The sequence below is a fragment of the Cucurbita pepo genome, chromosome LG11 (assembly GCF_002806865.2).
Source record: "Cucurbita pepo subsp. pepo cultivar mu-cu-16 chromosome LG11, ASM280686v2, whole genome shotgun sequence".
In the NCBI taxonomy this organism is placed as follows: domain Eukaryota; kingdom Viridiplantae; phylum Streptophyta; class Magnoliopsida; order Cucurbitales; family Cucurbitaceae; genus Cucurbita; species Cucurbita pepo.
Genome location: NC_036648.1, coordinates 8,419,967 through 8,440,068, shown reverse-complemented (window position 1 = coordinate 8,440,068; position 20,102 = coordinate 8,419,967). Strand labels below are relative to the sequence as shown.

The 20,102-nt window shown below is 36.4% G+C and overlaps 4 protein-coding genes across 8 annotated transcripts; 1 reads left to right on the top strand and 3 right to left on the bottom strand.

Moving 5' to 3' along the window:
• Positions 1–24: 24 nt before the first annotated feature.
• LOC111805840 (F-box/kelch-repeat protein At3g06240-like) lies at positions 25–1,376 on the bottom strand. Of its 3 annotated transcripts, XM_023691087.1 has the most exons (3): positions 1,295–1,376; positions 393–1,129; positions 25–336 (listed from the first exon to the last, which is right to left on the bottom strand). In XM_023691087.1, the coding sequence occupies exons 1-3, from the start codon at positions 1,320–1,322 to the stop codon at positions 190–192; spliced, it is 912 nt and encodes a 303-aa protein (XP_023546855.1). In that variant the 5' UTR covers positions 1,323–1,376; the 3' UTR covers positions 25–189. The 3 variants fall into 3 exon arrangements, with proteins under 3 accessions (XP_023546855.1, XP_023546853.1, XP_023546854.1); XM_023691085.1 differs by having other exon boundaries at positions 393–1,374; XM_023691086.1 differs by having other exon boundaries at positions 25–359; positions 416–1,374.
• A 1,387-nt stretch (positions 1,377–2,763) lies between these two features.
• LOC111805744 (flowering locus K homology domain-like) lies at positions 2,764–8,215 on the bottom strand. Of its 3 annotated transcripts, none has more exons than XM_023690961.1 (7): positions 8,049–8,215; positions 7,054–7,475; positions 4,541–4,790; positions 4,227–4,375; positions 3,839–4,123; positions 3,284–3,478; positions 2,905–3,084 (listed from the first exon to the last, which is right to left on the bottom strand). In XM_023690961.1, exons 2-7 carry the CDS (start codon positions 7,444–7,446, stop codon positions 2,905–2,907), a joined length of 1,452 nt encoding a protein of 483 aa, XP_023546729.1. In that variant the 5' UTR covers positions 7,447–7,475; positions 8,049–8,215. The 3 variants fall into 3 exon arrangements, with proteins under 3 accessions (XP_023546731.1, XP_023546729.1, XP_023546728.1); XM_023690960.1 differs by having other exon boundaries at positions 7,054–7,465; XM_023690963.1 differs by lacking the exon at positions 8,049–8,215 and having other exon boundaries at positions 2,764–3,084; positions 7,054–7,446.
• LOC111804826 (uncharacterized protein At2g34160-like) lies at positions 7,764–11,857 on the bottom strand. The gene is made up of 6 exons (XM_023689623.1): positions 11,628–11,857; positions 10,696–10,744; positions 10,532–10,594; positions 10,374–10,438; positions 10,210–10,305; positions 7,764–7,871 (listed from the first exon to the last, which is right to left on the bottom strand). Exons 1-6 carry the CDS (start codon positions 11,766–11,768, stop codon positions 7,764–7,766), a joined length of 522 nt encoding a protein of 173 aa, XP_023545391.1. The 5' UTR covers positions 11,769–11,857.
• Positions 11,858–15,523: 3,666 nt separating this feature from the next.
• Positions 15,524–17,788, top strand: LOC111804824 (mucin-2-like). Its single transcript, XM_023689622.1, has 5 exons — positions 15,524–15,650; positions 15,986–16,482; positions 16,589–16,796; positions 16,872–17,147; positions 17,275–17,788. Exons 2-5 carry the CDS (start codon positions 15,990–15,992, stop codon positions 17,786–17,788), a joined length of 1,491 nt encoding a protein of 496 aa, XP_023545390.1. The 5' UTR covers positions 15,524–15,650; positions 15,986–15,989.
• Positions 17,789–20,102: the final 2,314 nt, after the last annotated feature.

Sequence of the window (20,102 nt, the reverse complement as noted above, 5' to 3'; positions counted from 1 at the left end):
AAAATTCACGGAATTCACAGAACAAACTTAAAATTCACGGAATTCACAGAACAAACTTAAAATTCACGGAATTCACGGTTCATAGTAAAATTCACTACCTAAAACAAACTTAAAATTCACCTACCTAAAACAAACTTAAAATTCATGTTCTAAAACAAACTTAAAACAGACTTAAAATTCATCCACTCTTCATATTATTATTTTGTCCTTTGAAAGAGAACAAACTCTGTTATTATTTCCTCCTTTGACCGAGAACAAACTCTTCACGAAAAAAGTAGCTTCAAAGGTGTTTTCATCTCCTTTTATTGGAAGCTCTTTGATATGCTGAGTTTTAATGTTGTACAAAATCGCATGCCCTGNATTGGAAGCTCTTTGATATGCTGAGTTTTAATGTTGTACAAAACCGCATGCCCTTTGTTGGACTCCATTAGAAGTTCATCTGAACTTACAAACAACAATGGATTTTCAATTCCACCAATACGACCAATCGTAAACAATTTTGACCACCAAACCCCTGATTCCTCTTTTTTCATCTCCCAAACATTGAAGCTTTTCTCATCAATTCCTCCCCATAGATAATCAAGCACAACTATCGATCCATTTAAAATTCCCATGCTCCACATCTTCCTCGGCTCCTCCGGCCCCTCCGGCCACTCCTCCTCCTCCTCCCCCTCCCCCTCATCCATATTCAAACTCTCTTGTAACGGAATTTCACCCACCTTATCCATATTCAAACTCTCTGGTAATGGAATTTCGCCAAAAACCTCATCACTCATGTTGAACGACTGTATAAACTCCTCATCTTCTTCCGATGACCACCAGTAATATGTTCCTTCGTGGAACATATCAAATGAAGCCATTGAACTTACCTCGCTGTAACGAACAGGGGGTTCAATTTCTCTCCATCTGTCTTTGCTCAATTCGTAAATTTCTGCTTTTCGAACCGGATATCCACGACGGAGTCCAACAATATCCACAATTCTAACCACTTTAAAATCCCTGGAATTTGCATCATACCCAAATCCGACGGCATGCATTATCAACTCGTAACGAATAGGACGGGGAGAGGCATCAGTGATGGTACAAACGGGAAAAATGGACGGCGGAAGTTTACGAAACTCTCTAGTTGCTGGGTTACAAAGGAAAACATTCGAAATAATACCATCGGCAACACAGATTATACCGTGAGAATGGCCATGGATTTCAAAATGTTGAGAATATTGATAGTCTGATAAATCTATATCCAGAATGGACGGGTATGGATCAAGAGAAAAATTGAGAATGGAGAACATACCTTTATCTTTGTCAGAGGCTATCTCCATATTACGCTTCAGAAATATGTGATTGTGTTGAAGAGAATTCGAAAAGTGCTTTAATATGAATTGAGGATCGNTACGCTTCAGAAATATGTGATTGTGTTGAAGAGAATTCGAAAAATGCTTTAATATGAATTGAGGATCGTCGATTAGAGCATACCAGGATTTGTGAACAGACTTGAAACGGAGCAGAGTCTCGGGTGGAAGCCAAGATAGAATCTCCATGGTCAATTGCATGTTTCCGAGAAGAGCCGCCATTAGAGAGGGAAGGTGTGAAGAGAAAAATAAAGAAAAGGATTCAGGGTTTCAAATATATATGTTATTCGGTTAGGAGTAGGAAAGTATTGGGTGCAAACAAGACTACCCAAACAAACATAATATATAAATATATATATATATAATATTTTTTTAATTTAAAAACATAATAATTATTCATTTCCAAAATTCTCAATTTTCTTAATTATTTTTTATATAGAGCCTATTTTCTTATATATTCATTCTCAATATATTAATGGTATAAATCATTTCCTTCCGCTATTGNAATACAATGAGACCATCATGTGCGTGAAAAGCAAAGGTCCTGAAACGGAGATAACTAGCTTCATTTATACACGATCGGATTATATTTGTTTGATACACTGTTGTCAATATGAATGTGAATAGTGAAAACCGACTACAATGGAGAAAACAAAAGAATTAAAATGAATAAAAACAAGATGAAAATAACCATTTGGATTGAATAAATATATTAATTTTTATAAATATTTTTAAACTTAAAAAGAAAAATAAATCAAAATATTCTTTACCATTAATTTCAAAATAAAGATAAATTTATCTATAATTAGATTAAAAAAATAAATAGATGATAACGTTAATAACTAACTTCGATACACTATTGTCAATATAAAGGTGGTAAATAGTGAAAATCGAAAACAAAAAAATTAAAATGAATAAAAGCAACATGGAAATAACAATTTGAATTGAATAAATATATTAATTTTCATAAATATTCTTAAAATTTATTTGTAATTAGATTAAAAAAATAAATAGAGGATAACATTAATAAGTCGTTTAAAAAATATTTATAACCTTTAAAAAAGATTACGACATTAATAAATTAACTAGAAATATCCCATTAAAACACGTGCATTANAGACTACCCAAACAAACATAATATATAAATATATATATATATAATATTTTTTTAATTTAAAAACATAATAATTATTCATTTCCAAAATTCTCAATTTTCTTAATTATTTTTTATATAGAGCCTATTTTCTTATATATTCATTCTCAATATATTAATGGTATAAATCATTTCCTTCCGCTATTGTTCATACTCAATATAAAAATATTTGTAAATTTTATATTTTACTTTAAATATCTTCAAATTTTTATAAATATTCTTAAACTTAAAAACAAAAATAAATTNAAAAAAAAAAAAAAAAAAAAAAAAAAAAAAAAAAAAAAAAAAAAAGTTATTAAAAGGGAGGCTACATGATACACATGTTTGTACTGATGGACTTCCAGTGTTTCACCGCAACCAGATTGACACATTGATGAGGGTATGAATGAAGGCTGAGCCTTAGTACCCATAGTTCGTACCGTACACAGAGCCATAGCCCCCTCCAGCATGACTAGCATGGGCCTGGTTTGCAGGTGGAGACGCATACACCGAACCATGTCCAGCATAAGAATTGTAGCCTTGGTCTGTCGAACCCCCAGCTTGAGCCTGGGCTGAAGCTCCAGCACCGGCCATAAAGTTCTGCAACACAATTAAATAAGGATGTTCATAGATTGCATTCAAAACTATCCATGTTCCCTTCAAATTAAGTTATTTTCAAGTTGATCGATCACAGCCAGACTGAACTACGACACAGCTAGAAATCCAAGCTTAACATCATATCTAAAGTCCTCATATTGAAGATGATGCAAAACAGAAAAGAGCCAGAAAAAATAATTGCCTGTATAAGCTGCTGGGCGGCTTGAACTTGAGAAGCAGTTCCACTCATTTCTACCGTCATTTCCCCAGGGACTCCCCTAGTTTCTTGGATAGTAACAGTTGCCCCACTAGCACGACGAATGTAGCTTATGCTAGCACCGGCGGTTCCAATAACAGCATCAGCAAAAGATAATGGAATCTGCATTTGTTGAGTTGTCTGCAAGTTCAACACAAAAACCATTAGGAATATCTTAAACTATTCACCAGCTATGAGTAAATGGATATCTGAGGAACCATGGGATTAGGCCAAATGGGAAGTGTTTGGTGAGCGAACACTTCTGAACTCACTCAGATGATGGGCATCATTAACATGTTTCTTACCTTACAATGAAAAAATGGGATAGAAATAGAAACAAGGATGTAACACAAGCACCGCATTAGAATTACTTTTGAAAAACATTCAAAAAGNTAGAAATAGAAACAAGGATGTAACACAAGCACCGCATTAGAATACTTTTGAAAAACATTCTTTTGCAAAGCCACATTCAAATATAGGAGTTCGAAGGCTTATCCCAACCTGTGTGACAATTGACGGCACTGACTGTGCATTTGATGCTGCATGAACACCCATAGGAGCTTCCCTTCCATAAGCAGAAATTCCATGATGGGGTTGCTTATCCATAACCGATGGCATATCAGCAGGTGGATAATAACTGTCGAATTGACGAGGTGGTGGCATGTATTGAGGATTTGGTCCAAAGCCAGGACCACCACCAGCATTTGGAGGAATTCCTTGAGGCGGGCCCCAAGGTTGGTGTTGTGGTGGCGGCATGTGCTCCATCTGTGGATTTGTCATCTGCATCTGATTTTTGGACGTTTGGGTTGGATGGGAGAACAGGAATATGGAGACTTCATTACTTGTAAAAAAGGAAATGGTTAAAAAATCAGTAGGAATTCATACTCACATTCATTTCAAAAACTGGGATAATACTTCGGTCAACCAGAAACTTTCTAAGATGAGAAGCAATGAGTTCCACTGCCTTGTGCACACTTGTTGGATCGCCTAGTACTTCAACAACTCTATCGTCTTGGAGAGCAAAAACAGGCAAGTCTTCTGCAGTGATTTCCGGTTGACAAGAGTATGGATGATTAAAAAAGGGAAAACTATATAATTATCAATTCAGAAACAAATGATATACATAGAAAATAAAAACATGTTTTTATAGACAGGCATAAGAACACTAAAGCAGAGAATCAAATGGCATCCATCGAAGTTCACCTGTTCCAAGAACTCTAACAATACAATTTGACTCTTCTTGAATGGATTTAACAGTCCCTCCTTGCTTCCCAATTAAACTTCCTGCTTGTGAAGCTGCCACTAACAGTCTCGTTGAGACTTTACCACCCATGTTGGGAGTGTGAGCATTATCGCCCTCCAAACCATCAACAATGCGTTTATGAACCCTCAGAAGCCCATCCACCGCAGGAGGAAAAGCAGAATCGGGTTCCTCCTTTGCAGACACCATTACCTATTTAAAAATGAAGCATACCTTCAAGTCAGAACTAAAAAATTTCATCACAAATTGACCAACTACAACAAGGGGAAAATCATGGTAGTAAGAAGCAAAAGAAACTGAAATTCTCCGCTCAACAGAGACAAACACTCGTAAAAGAATTAGAAAGCAAAAATACTCCATCACACTTCAGAGACAGCAATTGAGCTTCACGACAAGGGAAAACACATGAAATTCCCAACTAATGAAAAGACAATTAGTCCATAACATCAATTAGAAAATAACTAATAACATGCCAAAACTTCTACAATTTCACAATTCAAGGCACTTAAGTTTATTTGCACAAACTTCCACATGTACCAAATGCTAAATGCACTATGGATCCTGATGTGCGTCCAATCAAAGAAAGAAATGGATGTAATAAAAAAGAGCCCCTCTTCCAATTTGGTTGGTCTACAATGAAAAATTACATTTATCTGCAAGTTAGGACAATAAGGATGCCACAAAGTGTACACGCAATACATGCACACCAGTGGCCTTCAAAAGCTTCTCATATTAGTTTTCATTCAGATCTCCCACAAGATGCCCAAACCCTTACTCGTCAAACCTTCCTAACCTCTTAGTTGAATTTTGAGCACCTTGCAACTAAAATAATAAAGTTGTCAAAACTATCAGGCAGATCAAACAATTCAAAGATAGTCCACCAATCTATATATCTGATGAGGCAAGGACCAAAACAGTGAGTGATTTCTTCCTCCAATACATCATGTAAGACACCTCTTAGAGGCTGCAAATATATATGAAGATAACGGATCAAAAGAACCGTGCAGCAAGTGTTGAAATTTGTAAGCCATTTTTGAACATGGANGGATCAAAAGAACCGTGCAGCAAGTGTTGAAATTTGTAAGCCACTTTTGAACATGGAAGTTATTTNATGGAACCAGCTTTCTACGTTCCAAGAAATTTGATAATATAATTATGTTAGAGTTCAGGTTTTCACAGTATTATGATGTTCAATTATAGACCCAGTTGTTATTGGCAAAGACACAATAGAAGCATAAGCAAAAATATATAACTTCTATTTGATATTGATTGGCACTTTTAGTGTCCATTTTATCTATGCATATCTTTAGTCGTCTATAAACATCTCTAAAATTACTAAATTTTTTTAACTCTTAACATTTATCATTATGTTTTCCCCATTTTTCACATTTATCATCCCGTTCGAAATCTTGCTCAATCTTCAGATCTGAAGTTACCAGAGATATTGCAGTGCTTCATGGTACACAAAGTTCCAGATGCCTACGTGTAATTCAGATCAACTTTTCAGAACTTTGTAATCTTGAATGCTGATCCCCACATCTGGATCTTTGGTTCTTCAAATATGGAATCCTATTGAAGATTGAATCGTTGCCTTAAACAACCTGCACAGATTCATTTTTTGGTTACAACAATCAAGGCAACTGTATCCATATTTTGGGATTACCTGGATTAGTCTTAGATTCCTTTTTGTTTTGTTTATAATGTCATTTTTACATGTTTAAAGGGACAATCTTAGTTTCTGGACATTTCCTTTTTGGCAGTTATAAGCTGAAAGAGAATCATGTCTAACACCCATCGATGGGGTGTAGAAGCACAGATATCCTTCTACGATGGAGCTCAATCTTCCCCACTAGTGTTAGCATATAACATTTTAAGTGTGCCGAGTGGTTTAATATAATCAAATGTTTTTTCCACGACTCAGAAGCATTTTAGAACATTATCCAACTTCATATTATTTTAGTCAATGATTTAATGGCTTTTAGTACAAGTTCTAATCAAATTATTAATGATAACATTTCACGCACGCTTTATAGTCTGAAATTTTCCTAGGGATCTTCAGTGTCATGTTTCCATCATTACACAGCCATATAACTAATATCACGTTCTTGAATATGCCAAACCAAAAGTACAAAAGAGATTAAACAATTGACTAAAAAAGTTAATAACCACCCAAACTTGATGCTCAGGTAGATTGGGCTAATCAAGCCATGCAATGCCCAATATTTCCCTACCTTGAAGCAAGGTGCAATACATACTGAGAATATGAAAAAACAAGAAAACCTAGGACAATAATTTTTAGTTAAGTGTCAACATCCATAACGATAGAATGAAAGTGGATAGATCACGTTAATTTGATATTAAATCATCAGAATCCCTCCTAAATCCAAATAATTTATACCAAAACACTAGCTAAATTATTAGAGAAGAGTTTTTATCTGAAGGAGAGAAAACTTACCGCTCTCTCTGCTGTTCCTGGAGGACCGTCAAGAATTTTAATCCGAGCTCTCGTCTCCTCAACTATTTTCTTGATAAACTCACCTTTGCGACCAATTATACTACCAACTTTTTGTGCGGGAACCAACATTCGAAAAACACTCTCTCCTGGCCATCCGGGCCACTTCTTCTCACCTACTACAGCCAGAGGATCCTCATTATGCACTTGTTTTGGCTCATCAGACTCTAAGGTTGCTGGTATGTGTTCATTCTGAAGTTCGTGCAAGTTCTCTGGCTCCTGTGTATTATCCTGTTCCAGTGTAGTGTCCTGTACCTGAACATTCTCATATATCTGCTCATTCTCATCTACTTCATGATCATCGACATGCACATAGCTCTGATCCACATCAGCCATGTGTTTCTTACAGATCAAACTGCAAAAAACTACCATATTCAGTAAAAAAAAAAAAAAAGTTAAAAAAATGCTCTCATTCGGATGAAGTACAATGCATAAAGCTTCAAAAACAATAACAAAAAATAAAAATACCCAGGCCTAAAAACTCCTATTAACATGCGATATGAGTGATAAGAAATGCATTACTCGAGTTCCAACAGGGAACCATCCAGCTTAAGTTTTTGGTTTCTAGAAGANGCTTCAAAAACAATAACAAAAAATAAAAATACCCAGGCCTAAACTCCTATTAACATGCGATATGACTGATAAGAAATGCATTACTCGAGTTCCAACAGGGAACCATCCAGCTTAAGTTTTTGGTTTCTAGAAGTAGATAACAACGGTAGTATCGCAATCCAGTTGACAAAAGAACGTACAAAAGAAACCTAACAAACCAAACGAATTACCAACATACCGTAATTCGCATCACAAAGATTAAAGCAAAAGAAAAACTGAATAAACGAACGGAACACACACCAAAGCACAAGAACATACAAAAACAACGGGTAAAAACAAACCCCAAACATATAATTCACAAAGCAAGCAAGCTTAGTTTTCCATACCTACAGAAGAATCGAGGAGAGCTACAAGAAGAAGGAGAAAATGGAGTGATTCGAACTGGAAACTCGAATGTTGGCTTCTAGGGTTTTAGATATTTGGCGAGGAAGAGAAAGAGAGAAGAGAGCGTGCGACCACAAGGGCAGAGAGAGCCGGTGGATTTTATCTTATAATTTTTTTTCTTTTTTTTTTCAAACATTAAATATAATGTCTTTATCTTAATAACAATTATAATTTTTTTTTTTCTTTTTACTATTTTGCCTCTTTATCCAATTTTATTGTTTATAAAATTTACGTATTTAATTGAAACCATAAAAAAAGAACTTAAAAAGTTATTATATGAATATATAGTCATTAATTATAAGGTTTGTCTATTTAAGAAATTAGAATTTTTTTTTTTTTTTTATAAAATTAATTTTTTTTTTTAAATCATAAAATACCATTACCATTACCCTGGTCTCTTATTATTACTCTCTTGACATCTTTCGCTTATCTATTCAGGTTCTTCTTCTCGCGACCGTCATGAGACAATACAGTCTAGAAAAGAAGGAATAGTGTCTATTTTTCGTTGGAGGTTTCCTGAAAAAAATCGTCAAATCTTCCTCTGATTCCTTATGAAAGGCATTCAGTCCATCAAAATAGAAGTTAAAGAGGGTATTTATGCACGTCGTGTCCTTTACATGGAAATCAGAGGCCAAGGGGCCATTTTCTTCGATTAGAATCTGACCCCACGAGACAATGTCCTTTATATGGAAATCAGAGGCCCACGGGGTCATTCCCTTGACTCGTACCGATCAGACCCCAAAATTGAGTCTTAGTCACGAGACAATTCCATCCATATTTGATGTTGAATTTACTATAGGTAAGAAATCTTTTTCTCTTATTTTAATTATCTAGTTTTAGTTTATAATTCGTTCATCCATTTATATTATAAGAAATTTTATTAAAATTTAATAATATTTTTCCATTAAATTCTAAATTGTTATACAATTGAAATGGATATAGATGCAAAACGTATTTATTATTTTCTTAAGATTATAATTTTAAATGAAGAATAAATCATGATTTTTTTTTTTTAAACAAGTGATATATATTTTTATTAATATAATATTATTATTTAAAAATACACTGTTTAATTCTATAAAAATAAAGAATAAAAAAAGTATTTAATCCTCTCTTATTTAAAATAAAAAATGTGGTATCATGTATATATTAATCGAAGATACAAGTTGTCTTATTTAAATCATCCCTAACTTTATATACAAAAAAAATTATTTAATTTCCTTCCTACTAAACACCACCTGCTGCTTCACGTGAATAACCGAGACATTGAGAAATGCTCCATTTCTTAAGTTACATACCCATTTCACGTGAATAACCAAGACATTGAGAAGATGGTCGAGAGGGTTTGAATCCCTCTCTTACCGTACTGATTCAACAATGTTACTGACCACAATGTATTAAATCAAATAACACTGGAAATGGTTATACCTTTCTTGGATATAGTTTTTCTATTTCGAATTTTTATGGTACAGAATGGACAAGAGATGAAAATCCCCCTACCGATCAATGATACATGAATAATAGAAAATTTTCCGAATCAAAACCTTAAGATGGAATTCCAACGAAGGAGATGACGAAATTGTCCAAATAATATTCTACAACGATGAATTCATATCTTAATTACACAAATAATCAAAACATTTCTATAATTAATATTAAAAACTAAATTCATTGAAAAAATGAAAAAAAAAATGAATAGGAACTTTTCAAAAGAAGTATAAGAGATTTACTTCATTAGATTCAACAGAGAAGTACCAACCAAATGCAATGTCTCAACACAGTAGACAAAGAAAAAACTGGAATTTTTTTGGGTAATGACATGGTCACAACCATACTATGAGAAGAGCAGATGACTTGATCGGGAGCACAATCCACTTCATCACACAATGGATTACGACACTAAACATGTCATTCATAAACGTGACCGTTCAAGAAAAAAAGAAGAAAACAACCTATCCTATAACATTGCAATGTGATTCTTAAACTACAACAATGTAACATTCAAATTCACCTCTCCTCCTCCCCCTACTGCTCCTCCTTGCTTTCCTCTTCTTTTTTCTCTTCAGCAGCAGCAGGAGCCGCCGTCGCCGTCGCCGTCGCTGCCGCCACCGCTGTTGTCGCCGCCGCCGCCTCTGGTACTGCCGTAGCCGCAGTCATCAGAGAATCAAATTTCTCCGACTTCCCCAGAACTATCTCAATCTATCACAAAACAGAGCAATTTGATGTCAAAACGAGAAAATTTGATAAAAATTCGCAAATGAACCAACCTTGGCTTTCTGAACCAAACGGCCTTTGTTTTCATCTTTCATGCCCACGGTGGAAGTCAAAACTTCTATTTCATAGCAAAACCATACGAATATCAATAATCATCACCATTTTATATTACCAACAAAAATTAGTGTTAAAGATGAAGAAAAAGAATTACTCTTCTCTGTAGCCAGTCCATTATTCTTTAGAATCTCTGCAATTGTGACAACCGTAGTGATTGCTGTAACAATTCGAAGGATTCGATGCAAGAAAACCAAAAGTTTATCAGATATGATTCGTCAAGAACAATGTATATCGATAAGAGGAAAATTAAAACAGTACCCATTCCCAAGGCAGAAAGCTCCACCTCATTGTGTTGTTGAATGTACCTCTGAATCAAGAATCAGAACAATTACGTAAAAAACTCGTTGTCACCAAAAGCAACCAAACAACATAGAAAAATCAAAATCGGATGATTATGAAAGTTCTCATGACTTTGCTTTTGGTTTATCCAAAAGGCCTCGTATGAAGCATAACCCCTCTCAACAATCATCACCTCAAACAAAGTACACTATAGAGCCTCCCTCGAGTCCTATGGAGTCCTTGAACAGCCTCCTGTTAATCAAGGCTCAACTCCTTTTCTGGAGTCCTCGAACAAAGTACACCCTTTGTTCGAGAGTCACTTTTGGCTACATTTTCGAGGCTCACAACTTCATTATACAACGCTTGAAAATTCTATTAACATAACTAAGTTAAGAGCATGACTCTAATACTATGTTAGGAATCACGACTCTCCACAATAGAGTGATATTATCTACTTTGACATGACTCTTATACCCTGTTAGAAATCATGACTCTCCACAAAAGTACGATATTACCCACTTTGACATGACTCTTATACCATGTTAAAAATCAAGACTCTCCACAATGGTATGATATTATCTACTTTGACATGACTCTTATATCATGTTAGGAATCACGAATCTCTACAGTAGTATGATATTGTCCACTTTGAACATGAGTTCTCGTGACTTTTGGTTTCCCCAAAAGGCTTAATTAAACCTATGATCATTTCCTAAATTAGCCAAACTCCATCCCAACAATCATCAACAGTAAATTTGTTCAGATCACAAAAAGAAGAACACAGATTGATGGATCGTTCTTACATTATATATTTTCGATTCCATTTCTTGAGAACGAAACAAGAACAGAACAAAATCAGAATTCTCAGTGATTAAAATCAAACGAAAGAAGAAGGATTAGTATATATATACCTTAGCAAGATTAACGTAGAAGAAGAGGGGTTTCTTGGTGTTGGAAACCTGGATTCTGTTCTTCTTCTGTGTTTCAGTGGCGGCGGCCGCGGGTGTGGGGGTGGCTGCGGCTGTGGCTCCCGAAACTGCCATCGTCGCCATTGCTTCAGTTGTTCTTCACACTTCTAACTCTCTCGCTCTCACACAGATCAAAGAAACAGAGAGGATTTTCTTTTCTCGGAATTTTCTCGGGAAAATTCGAAGGGGCGGGAAAATTGAAGAGGGGCTCAGCCTTCGGGAAACTAGCTGCAAGTTGTTAAGAGGCATGATTTTATAGGAGGGGGGGGAGAGAGCGGGAAAGTGACACGTGGCGATGGTTTATTGGACGGTGAATATGGATGTTAGTTTTGTTTAAACCGTTATCTCCGGAATAAGAGATGGTCAAAAGCCACAGTATTTGTAAAGGCAGTTATTTTTCACAGATTCTCAAGTTCTTTCGCCTATTTTTCCATTACCCAAATTACCCTTTCCCTCTCTCTCTCTCTCTACTTAATATTTTATCTCAAATATAAATTAATAATATGTTGAAAAAATAAATAAAGATATTAATGCTATTTTTAAAATTTAATCTAAAATATTTTAATATTTTTAAAAAAATTGGAGTATTTTTTAAAAAGGTATATTTTACGTCAAATATTATTGAAACTCCAAAAAAAACTAAATAATTTTTTAGATAAATTACAGAGTGTATGGATATTTTTATTAATATAATATTTAATTTAAAATTTCGATTTCTCAATAAAAATGCTTTAAATATTTCTAAATGTAATTATCAATCCTTTAAACATCTTGGACCATTTTTATTTAAATGTAGTACTGGTTTATTCATGTGGTGTTACATATCCACCAACTTCTATCTCGATTCATCTGTGCCTAACATGTAGTGTGCTACACCCGACAACTTATCAAACAATTTCTTTGTGCTTTTATTTTAATACTGAGGTCGCAACGAGGGAAATAGGGCTCTTATTGAAACGCTTTCCCTCCCTCAAAAGTTGACCATCTTTCAACACGTTTTCTTTATGTTACACTGCCATTTATCTTTTCAAAATCATTGAATACCATGAATACGAGTTAAGTGGATCTAAAAAGGTAATATTACGAATCTACCCTTTTTATTTTGAAAAACATTTTTTTTTTTTAAATAGAACTAGACTTTTTTAGTCTCACGAACTAAAATTTATAAAATTTTCTTAGTACACTATGAGGCAGACCATCACGACCGACGATAAATAATGAAAAGAGAATATTTTGATTATGCATCACATTTTCTATAGAAAATGATTTATGTTGTTTAATCACATCAAGATCGTTCCAAATATATTATGTTGTGGGCGGGATTGTTTCGCTTTTTTTCAAAAAAATTAAATGAATTTCAAATATATATGACAATGTATCTTTTAATCTGGGAAAATATCTTCACTCTATTTGATCTTATTGATATAAATTGAAATTTATGTCGAATCGAACCATTATCTCTTGTGACACTCGAGTCAAAAAGAGATACATGAATAAATTGATACCACGTTCGATTGAAAGTAACCCTGATAACGTTCGATTGAAAGTAACCCTGATAATTACTCGGTCAATTAAAATGATGAAATCCCAAACAAAGCCATCACACCCACCAATGGGTCCATTATTATTTCATTGCAAAAGAGACTTTCCAAAAGATGCTTGTGTTTGTGTGTTAATTAAGGGTTTTAATTTGGTGGGAGATAATTAGAAATTAACTTTGAGTAAAAGAATGATTAATCAATACTTATAATTATTTTCTATTTTATCTGTTGTGATTTTCTTGTTTACTCTTAATTGAAGGCTTGTTTGGCTCGCTCTAATGCTCGTTTATACGATAACGAGTGGAGTAAGAGGGCTAGACCCGAGAGAGGAGGGCTTGATGGGACTAAAAAACTTGAGATGGCAAAAACTCAACCATAAAAATTCCAAAATTAAACGTGTTTTATTTGAAGTAATTTTATGTTGGGTGACCTCTTAAAAAAATTATAAGACGGTTATAAGAATGTCAGAGTCACGAGATTAATTATGTTTGTTAGACGAACACGACTCTCCACAATAGTATGATAATATCCACTTTGAACATAAGCTCTCATGGCTTTGCTTTGAGATAGCCGATGTGGGACTTTCATCCACCAACACCTCTCTCGAACAAAGTATGTCTTCCCTTAATTAAGGCTCGACTCCTTTTCTTTTGGAGTTTTAGTCATTTTTACTATGCCTTTGAGGAGTCGTCGACTCGACTCCTTTTCTTTTGGAGTCCTTTGTTCGACATTTGAGGATTCTATTGGCCTCGACTCCTTTTCTTTTGGAGTCATTTGTTCGACATTTGAGGATTCTATTGGTTTGACTAAGTTTAGGGCATGACTCTGATGCCATATTAGACGAACACGACTCGGCTACAATGGTATCATATTGTCCACTTCGAGTATAAGCTCTCATGGTTTTGCTTTGAATTTCCTCAAAAAAAACCTCATACCAATGGAGATAGTATTATTTAATTAAAGACCCATAATCATTCTCTAGGGGACGTGTGACTTNATAATTAGAAATTAACTTTGAGTAAAAGAATGATTAATCAATACTTATAATTATTTTCTATTTTATCTGTTGTGATTTTCTTGTTTACTCTTAATTGAAGGCTTGTTTGGCTCGCTCTAATGCTCGTTTATACGATAACGAGTGGAGTAAGAGGGCTAGACCCGAGAGAGGAGGGCTTGATGGGACTAAAAAACTTGAGATGGCAAAAACTCAACCATAAAAATTCCAAAATTAAACGTGTTTTATTTGAAGTAATTTTATGTTGGGTGACCTCTTAAAAAAATTATAAGACGGTTATAAGAATGTCAGAGTCACGAGATTAATTATGTTTGTTAGACGAACACGACTCTCCACAATAGTATGATAATATCCACTTTGAACATAAGCTCTCATGGCTTTGCTTTGAGATAGCCGATGTGGGACTTTCATCCACCAACACCTCTCTCGAACAAAGTATGTCTTCCCTTAATTAAGGCTCGACTTCTTTTCTTTTGGAGTTTTAGTCATTTTTACTATGCCTTTGAGGAGTCGTCGACTCGACTCCTTTTCTTTTGGAGTCATTTGTTCGACATTTGAGGATTCTATTGGCCTCGACTCCTTTTCTTTTAGAGTCCTTTCGACATTTGAAGATTTTATTGGTCTGACTAAGTTTAGGGCATGACTCTGATGTCATATTAGACGAACACGACTCGGCTACAATGGTATCATATTGTCTACTTCGAGTAGAAGCTCTCATGGTTTTGGTTTGAATTTTTTCAAAAGACCTCGAATTAATGGAGATAATATTATTTAATTAAAGACTCATGATCATTCCCTAAATTAGGGGACGTGTGACTTTCCTCCACCAACTATCTGAACTAAATATATATTAAAAAAATTATTGGGACTTTATTTAATAAATTATCTTAAACCAAAATTATAATGTATTTAAACGCGAGTTGAGGATCTTCAATCTTCTCTCAAACACGATGACGTGGCAAAATTCGACATCGTTAATGNATTTATTTTTTATTTTTTGTCTTTTTGTGTGTTTTTGGCTCCACTAATTTTTCGAATTTATCCTAAAAATAAATAAATAAAGGGTGATATTTGGTTTATAATCTATAAATGAGCAAGCAAATTAGCAATAAACCGTCCAACCAAACAGCAAAACAAAACAGCGATAAAAAGCCTTCATTTTCTGTTGTTGGAATTGTGCTTTCTTTTCCGTTCATTACGCTAACAAAAAGGAAAACCGCTAACATTGATTTCTAAAAAGGAAAACTAAATAAGGGAAGGAAAAAAAAAAAAAAAACAACCAAACAAACAAACCCCATTTTCAATTTTTTTTCTCTCATTTGTTTCGTTTTAGAAGGGGAAGGGGAGGGAGGAACAGGTCGGGGAGCCAGGGAAATCTTGTCAGATCGGCAGGGGAGCTGGTTTTTCAAGGTGGGTTCTTCTTCTTTCTGTGTTTTGAGCTCTCTAATGGCTGAAAAATGGCTTCCCCTGTTCTTGATGCACAGTTTTGAGTCTCTCAAATCTCTGTTTATGTTCGTTGTTTTGATTCTTGCGAAAATGGGTTTGAATCTCTGCATGTGTTTGTGGGGATTCTTGTGTATGTTCTTTATGGACCCTTTTGATTTGGTGGGTCAATTCAAACTTTTGAAGTGTTCTTGCATTTGTTCTTCACGTTTTCCTTGCAAACAATGGATTAGATAACTTAGGATGTTTTTTTGTTTGTTTTTAAGGATTTGATTGTGATGTTGTTGGTGTGTTTGGTGCAGGGTCATGGGTAGGGAAATTGATGGTGTAATGGAGAAGCCAAATGGTTCTGTTGTGGTTTTAAATGGTGTTTCTCATGACAAAGTCCTTGTTTCCCCCAAAGTTATTGATTCGGAGGAACTCGGAAGCGAGGAGAATTCGGTTGTCGAAAGTTATCAAGAAAAGGAGAACAATGGTGTAGGAATCAGAAGCTCTAACCTTGATGCCAGTGTGTCTAGCTCTGTGTTTGCACCTGCGCCGGTGCTCGTGTCCGTGGAGAAGAAGGCGGAGAGGACTGTTGCACAGAAAATTAGTGACTTTAATAAGTCTATCTCGCCCAGGGCTATAGCTGTTAGTCCAAGAATTGTGCGAGTAAACCACAAGGCTCAGCAACCAACCGTGCAGGCTAGGGAAAAAGCAGCAATGAGCTCACAAACTATTGAGACCAAGCCTTCTCCAAAAACCGTTGTTGAGGCTTCTTCGACAACTGTTGTTGGGGCTTCTACGACAACTGTTGTTGAGGCTTCTCCCAAAACCGTCGTTGAGGCTTCTCCCAAAACCGTTGTTGAGGCTTCTTCGAAAACCGTTGTTGAGGCTTCCCCGACACCCGTTGTTGAGGCTCCCANGGGCTTCTACGACAACTGTTGTTGAGGCTTCTCCCAAAACCGTTGTTGAGGCTTCCCCGAAACCCGTTGTTGAGGCTCCCCCGACACCCGTTGTTGAGGCTCCCCCGACACCCGTTGTTGAGGCTCCCCCAACAACCATTGTTGAGGCTCCCCCGAAAACCGTTGTTGAGGCTCCCTTGAAAACCGTTGTTGAGGCTGCCCCGACAGTNCCCGTTGTTGAGGCTCCCCCAACAACCATTGTTGAGGCTCCCCCGAAAACCGTTGTTGAGGCTCCCTTGAAAACCGTTGTTGAGGCTGGTCCAAAAACTATTGTTGAGGTTTCCCCAAAAACCGATGTTGAGGCTTCCCCGAAAACCGATGTTGAGGCTCCCCTGAAAACCGTTGTTGAGGCTCCCCCAAAAATCGTTGTGGAGCCTTCTCCGACAACCGTTGTTGAGCCTCCTCCGAAAACCGTTGTTCAGGCTCCTACAAAAATCGTTGTTGAGCCTCCTCCGAAAATCGTTATTGAGCCTCCTCCGAAAACCGTTGTTCAGGCTCCTACAAAAATCTTTGTTGAGCTTCNAGGTTTCCCCAAAAACCGATGTTGAGGCTTCCCCGAAAACCGATGTTGAGGCTCCCCTGAAGACCGTTGTTGAGGCTCCCCCAAAAATCGTTGTGGAGCCTTCTCCGACAACCGTTGTTGAGCCTCCTCCGAAAACCGTTGTTGAGCCTCCTCCGAAAACCGTTGTTCAGGCTCCTCTGAAAACCGTTGTTGAGCCTCCTCCAAAAACCGTTGTTGAGCCTCCTCCAAAAACCATTGTTGAGCCTCCTTCAAAAACCGTTGTTCAGGCTCCTCTAAAAACCATTGTTGAGCCTCCTCCAAAAACCGTTGTTGAGCCTCCTCCGAAAACCATTGTTCAGACTCCTTCAAAAACCGTTGTTCAGGCTCCTCTGAAAACCATTGTTGAGGCTCCTCCAAAAACCGTTGTTGAGCCTCCTTCAAAAATTGTTGTTCAGGCTCCTTCAAAAACCGTTGTTCATACTCCTTTGAAAACCATTGTTGAGGCTCCTTCCAAAACCGTTGTTCAGGCTCCTTCCAAAACCGTTGTTCAAGCTCCTCTAAAAACCATTGTTGAGCCTCCTCCGAAAACTGTTGTTCAGGCTCCTTCGAAAACCATTGTTCAGGCTCCTTCAAAAACCGTTGTTCAAGCTCCTTNATGATATTGTCCATTTTGAGCATAAACTCTCGTGGGTTTGCTTTTGGTTTCCCCGAAAGGTCTCATATCAATGGAGATAGTATTCATACTTATAAACCCGTGATCTTCCCCTTAATTAGCCAATGTGAGACTCATCTTCCAACAATCCTCCCTTTGAGGTCTGTGGAGCCTTTGAACAACTTCCCCTTAATCGAGGCTCGACTCCCTCTCTGGAGCCCTTGAACAAAGTACATCATTTGTTTGACACTTGAGTCACCTTTGACTACATCTTCGAGACTCACAACTTCTTTGTTCGAACTTGAGGATTCTATTGACGTTGCTAAGTTAAGAGCATGACTTTGATACCATATTAGGAACCACGACTCTCCACAATGGTATGATATTGTTCACTTTGAGCATAAGCTCTCGTGGCTTTGCTTTTGGTTTCTCCAAAAGGCCTCATAGTATTCGTACTTATAAACCCATGATTTTTCCCTTAATTAACCAATGTGGAACTCCTCTCCCAAGAATCCTCCCTTCGAACAAGGTACATCATAAAGCCTCCATTGAGGTTCTGTGGAGCCCTCGAACAGCCTCCCCTTAATCGAGGCTTAACTCCTTTTCTGGAGCCCTTGAACAAATTACACCCCTTTTCGACACTTGAGTCACTTTTAACTACACCTTTGAGGCTCGCAGCTTCTTTGTTCGACACTTGAGAATTCTATTGATNTGTTATGTTAGGAATCACGAACCTTCACAATGGTATGATATTGTCCACTTTGAGCATAAGTTCTACTGGTTTTGCTTTANCATCGTGATTATCTGTTTGCTTATGAAATTATATTTTTTGTGCAGTACTATAATAAGTTGGAGGAGAAACAAAAAGCCATGGAGGCAGAGAGAATCCAATACGAAGCCCGAATTAAGGTACTTTCGGATGGCATTCGCGTAATCATCGAACGATCATCTTGGTTTCGTCTTTGATTTACTGCTTTAAAATGGTTTCAGGAAGAGCAAGAAGCAGCAATCAAGCAGCTTAGGAAGGGATTAGTGATCAAAGCAAAACCAGTGCCCAACTTCTATTATGAAGGACCACCACCTAAGGTTGAACTCAAAAAGGTCAGCAATCAAAACTATATACTGAAATGATCATTCCTGTCTTAGGCTGTATAAGTCGCTAAACGGTAATCCGGGATGCCCTTACGGGAAGCACACTTCAAGAAGCATGTTATGTTAGGAATCACGAACCTTCACAATAGTATGATATTGTCCATTTTGAGCATAAANTCTCTAACTTTGAGCCATTTTGGTTGAAGTTTTGATGGTTATCTGCTTAAAATGTTGTATTATTTTTGTTTCGAGTTCAATCACACGTGGGGTTGGCTCGATTTCCTTTCCTATCTAGATTAGCCTTGTTCGTGTGGGAAGGCGGTTGATGAGGATTAGGTAGTCACATAGTTTCATTATGGTCGGAGACGATGCGTTTTAGCATTGTACTTGTTGAATCTCTCCTAGGTAGTCACATAGTTTCATTATGGTCGGAGACGATGCGTTTTAGCATTGTACTTGTTGAATCTCTCCCCTACGAAACGCTTCTCCACCTGTAGTAGCATTTAAGTAATGTTCTTTGATTTCACCTTGTTGATTTCACCTTGTTTCAGCATGTGATTTATAAATGGCTTTTGCATGAACTAGGATACCGTCTCTCTGACGCATAAATGGTTGGAGAGGTCAGATCTGAAGTGGGTAATAAGACAGTTCTCTGTTTTATAACATGACTTTTCTTAGGTAACATTGTGTCTAGTGTGACAACTCAAGCCCGTCGCTATCAAATATTGTCTTGTTTGGATCTTCCTTTTCAGGGTTCCCTAAAGATTTTCAAAACGCGTCTGTTACGAGAGATTTTCACACCCTTGTAACGAATGTTTCGTTCTCCTCCCCAACCGAGGTAGGATCTCACAAAACGTCGCAGAAATTCATGCTTCCCTCACCTTTACTCGACACATGTTTTCAGCTATTCCAATATATTCATCTATGATCATAGTTAGATCCACACAAAGATTTTGCACACATAATTGATCTTACTGTAAAGATTTTGAAGAATCGTGAAACAACTCATTACATAATCAATAATAGCTTGAGCTATCATCTGAATAAAAAAAAAATGCTTCTTTTTATATTTCATTGATATTTTTATGATATAATAGAAATGTCGATTCATCTCTTATGTCGATATCAAACCCATAAACATACAAACATACAGCTTATTAATAGAAATTTGGGCATGCATATGAAGATTTAAAAATTTTAAAACCTTGATCATAATTTTATATGAAATG

Coding starts and splice junctions, on each gene's coding strand:
- LOC111805840 (XM_023691085.1), bottom strand. CDS start 1,322: ATGGAGATAGCCTCTGACAAAGATAAAGGTATGTTCTCCATTCTCAAT. Junction 337..392: donor GGCATGCGGTTTTGTACAAC/ATTAAAACTCAG, acceptor ATTTTGTACAAC/ATTAAAACTCAGCATATCAA.
- LOC111805744 (XM_023690961.1), bottom strand. CDS start 7,446: ATGGCTGATGTGGATCAGAGCTATGTGCATGTCGATGATCATGAAGTA. Junction 4,791..7,053: donor CAGGAACAGCAGAGAGAGCG/GTAAGTTTTCTC, acceptor ATTTTTAAATAG/GTAATGGTGTCTGCAAAGGA. Junction 3,479..3,838: donor TGCCGTCAATTGTCACACAG/GTTGGGATAAGC, acceptor TTGAACTTGCAG/ACAACTCAACAAATGCAGAT.
- LOC111804826 (XM_023689623.1), bottom strand. CDS start 11,768: ATGGCGACGATGGCAGTTTCGGGAGCCACAGCCGCAGCCACCCCCACA. Junction 10,595..10,695: donor GCTTTCTGCCTTGGGAATGG/GTACTGTTTTAA, acceptor GAATTGTTACAG/CAATCACTACGGTTGTCACA. Junction 7,872..10,209: donor CGGCGACAACAGCGGTGGCG/GCAGCGACGGCG, acceptor TTGGTTTGTTAG/GTTTCTTTTGTACGTTCTTT.